General features: G+C 38.6%; 1 protein-coding gene across 1 annotated transcript; it reads left to right on the top strand.

The window, feature by feature from the left end:
* The first annotated feature begins 147 nt into the window (after positions 1-147).
* On the top strand, positions 148-2,587 carry LOC119727037 (60S ribosomal protein L23a-like). Its single transcript, XM_038198927.1, has 6 exons — positions 148-225; positions 811-920; positions 1,105-1,244; positions 1,381-1,557; positions 1,908-1,977; positions 2,409-2,587. The coding sequence occupies exons 1-6, from the start codon at positions 201-203 to the stop codon at positions 2,421-2,423; spliced, it is 537 nt and encodes a 178-aa protein (XP_038054855.1). The 5' UTR covers positions 148-200; the 3' UTR covers positions 2,424-2,587.
* The last annotated feature ends 7,086 nt before the right edge of the window (positions 2,588-9,673 follow it).

The following is a 9,673-nucleotide window of genomic DNA, read 5'->3' as shown; positions in this document are numbered from 1 at the left end:
TAAAAAATTAACACAAACTCTTAGTAGAATATATCCTTAAATACAAATTCTTAGTTAAATTGAAAATGACATAAATATTGATTTGATACGAAAAAAAAATGTCAAGATTTTATGCAATGTTTACATTTAAACGATTTAAATTACCGGCAAGGGTCAGCACGGGAAACCCGACTGCCAACATCCGGTCTCTTTTTTCCAAGATGGGGCCAAAAGCTCGCAAAGAAGGTTCGGAGTTCCCGGGGAAATGATGTTTTGTAGCCGTTATGAGGAACAGAAACGAAAATAATTGAAAGATCTGATTAAAAAACATAGTAAACTATGATGTGGTACTTTATTGTAGTAATTCCATGTGTAGTTTCGGAAAAAAATCGTCACTTTTTCGATGGGCCAGTTACGATCGGTAAACCACTACGTACATGTGTGTAGCCGACTGTACGTGAAACACAAGAGGGCGCTGTTCCCTGGAAATTCTTGAAACGTGTTTTATCCCAAATAACACAAATATTTCTTTTTTTGAGGGAAATAGCTAAGCAGTTTTGTATGTGTACATGCATTAACCATTTTGACATGTTTGGAATGTGTGTCCGTGCATTGGATTGGGCCTGCTTTTAATTTTTCTTGAACTTTTAAAGTGAGAGTTTTCTTCCTTTTTTAATTTTAACACTGTTTAACGTTAGTTTTAAATTGAATCCTACATTAAATTGCAGAATATTGTGGCCCTAGTAGATTTTTTTTAAAGGAAAGTAAAGTCCGAAATATAGGCTAAAGTCTGATTCCCTTTTTATTTTAATCTGTCTTGCATCTTTGCAGCTCTCCGCAAAACGGGCAAGAAGGGGCCGGCACAGGCCGAGCCTGCAGCCAAGGTAGAAGCCAGAGCCAAGCAAGAGGCCAAGTCCAAGGCTAAGGCTGAGGCACTCAAGGTAAGGCCTTCACTATGCACACCAAGCATGAATGAAAGATGGCTCTTTTGTGACAAATGTCAAGAGCCCAAACGGAGCAAGCACTTCATTCTCTTGATTCACGTGTGACTGGACGTGCGACAAACCTTTTCTTCAACTCTGCAACTGATGACATATTTTTCCCCAACCTTTGAATATCCCGTAGGCCAAGAAGGCTGCCCTCCGTGGCAACATCTCCACCCGTAAGAGGAAGGTCCGCAAGCAGGTCACCTTCAGACGACCCAAGACGCTCAAGACGCCCAGGAAGCCCAAATACCCCCGCAAGAGCGTGCCCAGTCGGCCCAAGTAAGTCCACAATGTTGTCCCATGGAACATGCAAATGAACACACCTTTCCACGTGTATGCAGTTTTATCAGTAGACTGAATTGCAGAAGTAGAATTGTATTCATGAGTTAATTCCCCCGTTTTCCTGTGTTTTTAGGCTTGACCAGTTCACCATCATCAAGTACCCCCTGACCACAGAGAGCGCCATGAAGAAGATCGAGGAGAACAACACGTTAGTCTTCATCACGGCACTCAAGGCCAACAAGTTTCAGATCAAGACGGCTGTCAAGAAGCTGTACGACATCGATGTGGCCAAGGTCAACACACTCATCAGGTCAGTTAAAATGAAGATTGTTTGATCAATTAAATTGTTCCTTTTTCATTTACTGTTACGATTAGTGATGTCCACATGGAAGTATCATTAAGGAATAAGCTACTCACCTGTTTTGGAACATCAGTCTTAAAATTATATTCATCTTTTGTGTTCATCCGACTTCAATCTTGCAATTGCAAATATACTTTGCACCGATTCCTCTCTTAACTATTACTGTTTAAAACCCAATCTGTTGGATTTTTTTATCAGTTATGATTCCTTTTAACAACTGACAGAAAAAAAACATGACAAGCTTCAGAATATTTCTCACCTTTTGAGTAAAGAAGCTTTTTCCTCCCTCGATCTTGCAGACCTGATGGGCAGAAGAAGGCGTACGTGAGACTGGCCCCAGACTACGATGCCTTGGACATTGCAAACAAGGTGAGAAGAATATGTAACAATACCATTTCCTCCGTAGAGGAACATCACTCCTGCGATTGTGAGACTTCTCACATATTTTGAAAATGAGAAATGGGCATTTCAAAACTACACTCAGTATTAAAATATGTTTTCAAAGTGACAAATAAACACCTTTCTCCCAGAGACTGGAACTAGAACATTTTTTAAAGCATCTTTTCACCGCTTGTTTCATTCAGTGACAAATTAATGAAAAAATTAGAACCATGTAATTAATTTTAAAACGAGGCATGTTGTAATGTGAGTTAAAAACGTTTGTCAAAATATTGTCAAAAATATTCATACTTTTTCCATTTTTGACAAATGGTGACGGCTGTTAATTTTCCTTTACTTAAAATTTGACTTGCATAAATACTTAGGATTTGTTCTTTTCTTTTCACCCTCTTTTTTTCCAGATTGGCATCATCTAAACTTCTGGAACATGACAGAATCACTAAACTCGACATGAGAAATTGGAAGCCCCAACCTACTGTTCTTTAAAAGTACAAAAAAACACATACAGAAAATAATTCATAAATTTTCCATAGTTGTACAATAAATCCACTCACAAGCAGTGGAAAGGAAAAAAACAGAAGCAATTTTATTTGTCGTGATTAAATGAGTGTTGAGTGATACATGTACATAATTGGTCTTAGCTTCTAATATTCCAGGTTTGAATCCAATGGAGTACAGAAGTGTGACGTCATTTAGAACCAGACAGTGTAGTGCAAACGAATGGAGTACGCGTGCGTGTTGGTTCACGCGCTGAATCACGCGCTAATGTCTTTCACACACATTTTGTGCGCATGACGTATTCACTTCGGTACTCCATTGTAATACCATGGGTGTTGTACAGTACATAATTTTGGGAAGTCCAAACAAAGCACTCGGTGAACTAGGCATTTGTGTGTGTGGGTGGGGGGTGGGAAACACTTTTTTTCTTTCTGAATTTATCAGCAGGAAAACTGTTGCAAATAATTTTTCCAAAGCGCATGGCTATAACAAAACTAGAAATGTGTTTGTGGACAAACACAGCTGTTTCGGATATTTGAAATACTCTGCGCATATGATGAACACTTGATGACGTCACTTTAAATGTTATCTATAACACAGCACATTATACGTACATGTACATATCAAGTTACGTACAGCCAAATCGAACATATAGATATAGACCTTTAATAGAAAAAATGTGCCCCTTTAATGGACGTCACATGACATGTGGTGACGTCACTTCAACTTTCATCTGTAACACATCCCTGTGTATGTGCATACCAAGTTTCCACCCAATCGGAATTGTACTTCAGAAGTTATAGCGATTTGAAAAATGCACGTTTAATATGATGTCACGTGACACATGATGACGTCATCGTTACGAAAATCATCAGGACCATCTTTGGCTGCTGGTCTAAGTGTCTGCCAAGTGTAAAGTCAATCAGACATATGAAAGTGCCAAAGTGTGTGGTTTGAAGAAACACGTGCATGTACACAACCTTTGTTGAAAATGCATCTTTGATGTGACGTAACCTGACACCTGATGACTGTACGATCACGAATTTCTTTTAGTTCCATCTGTGGGTAGTGGTCTAAGTACATGTACATGTATGAAGTCTGAAGTCAATCAGTTTTACGAAAGTGCCCAAAGTGGAGTATTTTAAAATGTGTACAAAACAAATGGGGAAAAATGCTTCTTTAATGTGATGTAACTTGACACCTGATGACTGTACGATCACGAATTTCTTCCTGGAGCCTCTGTTGGTTGTGATGTTAGTATGTAATAAGTCTGAAGTTGATTGGATTTTCGAAAGAGCCCAAAGCGGAGTGTTTTAAAACGTGTACAAAACATATGGGGAAAAGTGCATCTTTAATGTGACGTAACCCGACACCTGATGACGTCACGATCACGAATTTCTTCTACGACCATCTGTGGGTGGTGGTCTAAGTGTGTGCCACGTCTGAGGACCATCAGATTTACGACAGTGCCCAACGTGGAGTGTTTTAAAACGTGTACAAAACATATGGGGAAAAATGCATCTTTAATGTGACGTAACCCGACACCTGATGACGTAACGATCACAAATTTCTTCTAAGACCATCTGTGGGTGGTGGTCTAAGTGTGTGCCAAGTCTGAAATTGATCGCATTTACGAAAATGCAAAAGTGGACTGGTAGAAGAAAAACGTGTACAAAACCTATGGAGAAAAGTGGAAAAATAAGAAAAAAAAACTAGAAATGTGTTTGTGTACAAACTCAAGCTGTTTCGGATATTTGAAATACTCTGTGCACGTGACAAATCAGTGAACAATCAGTGACGTCACTGTAAATGTCATCTATATAACAGCACATTATAATACGTACATGTACATGTCAAGTTAAACCAAATCCAACATTATAGTTCTGTAGATATAGGCCTATAAAAGAATAAAATGCCTCTTTAAGCGACGTCATTTGACATTTGATGATGACGTCACTTCAATTTTCATCTATAAACCATCCCTGTGAATGTGCATACCAAGTTTTAATCCAATCGGACTTGTACTTTCGAAGTTAAAGCGATTCGAAGAAATGCTCATTTAATGTCACGGCACGTGACACATGATGACGCCATCGTTATGAACTCACTGGGGACTACCTTAGGCTGCTGGTCTTACTAGTGTCTGACAAGTGTGAAGTCAATCAGACATACATGTATAGAAGTAAAAAAGTGTATCAGTTTGAAGAAAAATGTATACAAAACCAATATCAAACAATGCATCTTTAATATAATGTAACCTGACACCTCATGATGCCACGATGACGACTTTCTTCTAAGACCATCTGTGGGTGGTAGTCTAAGTGGGTTCCAAGTCTAACATGGATCGCATTTACGAAAGGGCCAAAGTATAGTGTTTTAAAACGTGTACAATTAACTCTATGGGGAAAATGCATCTTTAATGTGACGTAACCTGAAACCTGATGACGTCACGATGACGACTTTCTTCTATGACCATCTATGGGTAGTGGTCTAAGTGTGTACCAAGTATAAAGTCGATCGAATTTACGAAAGTGCCAAAGTGGAGCGTTTTAAAACATGTACTAAACCAGAGGGGAAAATGTGCATCTTTAATGTGAAGTAACGTGACACCTGATGACGTCACGATCACAAGTTTCTTCTAGGACCATATGTGGGTGATGGTCTAAGTGTATATTAAGTGTAACGTCGATTGGATGTACGAAAGTGCCGAAATGGAGCGTTTTAAAATGTGTACAAACCCTATGGGCAAAAATGTATCTTTAATGTGATATAATCTAACATCTGATGACGTCACGGTCACGAATTTCGTCTAGGACCATCTATGGGTGGTGGTCAAAGTATGAATTAAGTCTAAAGTCGATCGTATTTAGGAAGATGCCAAACTGGAGTGTTTTAAAACGTGTACAAAACATATGGGGAAAAATGCATCTTTAATGTGACGTAACCCGACACCTGATGACGTAACAATCACGAATTTCTTCTAGGACCATCTGTGGGTGGTGGTCTAAGTGTGTGCCAAGTCTGAAGTCGATGGCATTTACGAAAATGCCAAAGTGTATGGGTAGAAGAAAAACATGTACAAAACATATGACAAAAAGTGGACAAATAAGAAAAAAAAAAAAAACTAGAAATGTGTTTGTGGACAAACACTGAGCTGTTTCGACCGTTTTATTAATGACTGCCGTAAAAGGAGTTTCATCCAGGTCGAATGAACATGTACATGCGTATTCTATACAAAAAGTGTCTATCCTACGTCCCTGACTATGCATGAAAAAGTTAGCCGGAAATCGGCTGAAACGGTCACTGTGGACAGGATTTGACCTCAGCAACACGTGCGCTGCGCGCGGGCTGACTGACATACGATATGTACAACGTACGTGCATGTACATGTACATTGTGGACTGTGCATGTTTTAAAGCAGAGTTATTGTCAACCTGAAGTTTTAAGCGTGCGCAGGGCATGTCCGAGTTTGCTTATTGCCTCGAAGCTTTGAAATATTTTAGACCTACCCTTAAATAGACAATTATAGTAGAAACTAATATAAAAACTGCCATGGTTGATTTTTCAGGAATTTTTTAAGGAAAAAGGGTTTTTTCATTATAACTTCCGGTCTGATGACGTCATACACCTTAAACTTCGCACACATCTTAAATGGGTCAAGGTCATCATATACACCAATATTTAGGCGATTCCGACAAACTTCGCCACAGACATCTATTCAAAATACATTTTTGAAAAATTTCAACCTGTCGCTAGAGGGCGCTCGAAGATTGCATGACGTCATCGGTAGATGATTTGAAGAATACTATTAGCCAAGAGACTAACACAGTTAAAAGCAAGTTCATATCTATTACCACTTTTAAATAATAAGCCACTTCCGGTTTTGGCCTTTTTCGACCGGAAGCAAGGGTCACGTGATTTTACGCACACTGAATGAAATAAAGACCTCAACCTACTCTACCACTTGCTGGCAACAGAATGCTGCGGACGCGTACGGTTGATTTCTTATGCATTCTTAAATATTAAAATTGTCACAATTTAATTGCCTATAAATAAACACCGGATGACGTCATCATGACGTCATCATTACACAATGTTGTTTGAATTAGAGTCTTTGCTTGGACAAAGATTGGTGTAAATGAATTACTGGCAAAGAGTCGAAAATGCCCTCTGAAAATTGACATTTTTTTTTAAATTTCTGTGTACAAAGTCTATGGGAAAAATTAAATATTCAAAATTCTATAATAAATCACGTGATGACGTCAGCATGACGAAAAGTTTCGGGACACATCTTCAGATGGTGGTCTAAGTGTGTGCCAGGTTTGAAGTCGATCGGATTTGAAAAAAAGCCAAAAGTGACTTGTAGAACGAAAACACGTGTTATCCTATGAGAAAAAAGTCTGAAAAATAAAAGAGAAAAAAAAAAATAACAGAAACAAGAGCTGTTTCGGTGTGTACACCGAAACAGCTAAAAAAAAAAACTAGAAATGTGTTTGTGGACAAACACAAACTGTTTCGGATATTTGAAATACTCTGTGCACGTGACGAACAATCAGTGACGTCACTGTATATGTCATCTATAAAAGCACATTATAATACGTATATCAAGTAAAACCAAATCGAACATTATAGTTCTGTAGATATAGGCCTATAAAAGAATAAAATGCCCCTTTAAGGGACGTCACATGACATTTGATGATGACGTCACTTCAATTTTCATCTATAAACCATCCCTGTGAATGTGCATACCAAGTTTTAATCCAATCAGACTTGTACTTTCGAAGTTATAGCGATTCGAAGAAATGCTCATTTAATGTCACGTCACGTGACACATGATGACGTCATCGTTATGAACTCACTGGGGACCACCTTAGGCTGCTGGTCTTACTTGTGTCTGACAAGTGTAAAGTCAATCAGACATACATGTATAGAAGTGTTCCAAGTCTAACATGAATCGCATTTACGAAAGTGCCAAAGTAGAGTGTTTTAAAACGTGTACAAACCCTATGGGGAAAATGTGCATCTTTAATGTAACGTAACCTGAAACCTTATGATGTCACGATCACGAATTTCTTCTAGGACCATCTGTGGGTGATGGTCTAAGTGTGTACCAAGTGTAACGTCGATCGGATTTACGAAAGTGCCGAAATGGAACGTTTTAAAACATGTACAAACCCTATGGGGAAAAATGCACCTTTAATGTGACGTAACCTGACACTTGATGACGTCACGATCACGAATTTCGTCTAGGACCATCTGTGGGTGGTGGTCTAAGTATGAATTAAGTTTAAAGTCGATCGGATTTACGAAGATGCCAAACTGGAGTGTTTTAAAACGTGTACAAAACATATGGGGAAAAATGCATCTTTAATGTGACGTAACCTGACACCTGATGACGTCACGATCACAAATTTCTTCTAGGACCATCTGTGGGTGGTGGTCTAAGTATGTACCAAGTCTGAAATCGATCGGATTTAAAAAAGTGGCAAAGTGGACTGGCTGAAGAAACGTGTGTTAAACCTATGGAGAAAAAGTCTGAAAAAGGAGAAAAAAAAAAAAACTAGAAATGTGTTTGTGGACAAACACAAGCTGTTTCGGATATTCGAATTACTCTGTGCACGTGATGAACAATTAGTGACATCACTAAAAATGTCATCTATAACAGCACATTATACGTACATGTCAAGTTATAACCAAATCGAACGTATAGGTCTGTAAATATAGGCCTATAAAGAACAAAATGCCCCTTTAAGGGACGTCACATGACATTTGATGATGACATCACATGAATTTTCATCTATAACCCATCTCGGCATTGGTACGATCACGAATTTCCTCTAGGATTATCTGTGGGTGGTAGTCTAAGTGTGTACCAGGTCTAACGTCGATCGCATAATTTACAAAAGTGCCAAAGTAGAGTGTTTTAAAACGTGTACAAACCCTAAGGGGAAAAATGCATCTTTAATGTGATGTAACCATACACCTGATGACGTCACGATCACGAATTTCTTCTAGGACCATCTGTGGGTGGTGGTCTAAGTATGTATCAAGTCTGAGGTCGATCGGATTTACGAAGGTGCCAAAGTGGAGTGTTTTAAAACGTGTACAAAACATATGGGGAAAAACGCATCTTAAATGTGACGTAACCCAACACCTCATGACGCCACGATCACAAATTTCTTCTTGGAACATCTGTGGGTGGTGGTCTAAGTGTGTACCAAGTATAAAGTCGATCAAATTTACGAAAGTGCCAAAAAGTGGAGCGTGTTAAAACGTGTACAAAACCTAAGGGGAAAATGTGCATCTTTAATGTGAAGTAACGTGACTCCTGATGACGTCACGATCACGAATTTCCTCTTGGACCATCTGTGGGTGATGGTCTAAGTGTGTACCAAGTGTAACGTCGATCAGATTTACGAAAGTGCCAAAAAGTGGAGCGTATTAAAACATGTACAAACCCTATGGGGAAAAATGCATCTTTAATGTGACGTAACCTGACTCTTGATGACGTCACGATCACGAATTTCTTCTAGGACCATCTGTGGGTGGTGGTCTAATTATGAATTAAGTTTAAAGTCGATCGGATTTACGAAGATGCCAAACTGGAGTGTTTTAAAACGTGTACAAAACATATGGGGAAAAATGCATCTTTAATGTGACGTAACCTGACACCTGATGACGTCACGATCACAAATTTCTTCTAGGACCATCTGTGGGTGGTGGTCTAAGTATGTACCAAGTCTGATATCAATCGGATTTATAAAAGTGGCAAAGTGGACTGCCAGAAGAAACGTGTGTTAAACCTATGGAGAAAAAGTCTGAAAAAGGAGAAGAAAAAAAGAAAAAAGAAAAAAAAAAATCTTAACGAAAACAAGAGCTGTTTCGGTGTGTCACCGAAACAGCTAAAAAAAGAAAAAAAAAAAAGAAAAAAAAAAATCTTAACGAAAACAAGAGCTGTTTCGGTGTGTACACCGAAACAGCTAATAATGGATTGGGGTATTGGCTGAGTCAATTTTGATGACGATAAGTGCAGGTGAATAGGTGAAAGTGAAGGCGGGTGAAGTCATTACATATCTCATCTACCATGTTCATATGGGTTCTGACAAACCCCTAACCAAACAAATTTCCTTCTAAATTGTCAAATTCAATAAGTATTTTGCACAACAGA

Source organism: Patiria miniata, unplaced genomic scaffold (genome assembly GCF_015706575.1).
Source record: "Patiria miniata isolate m_02_andy unplaced genomic scaffold, ASM1570657v1 HiC_scaffold_2, whole genome shotgun sequence".
Taxonomy (NCBI): domain Eukaryota; kingdom Metazoa; phylum Echinodermata; class Asteroidea; order Valvatida; family Asterinidae; genus Patiria; species Patiria miniata.
Note: the sequence above shows the minus strand (reverse complement) of the source record. Positions and strands in the feature narration are given on the sequence as shown.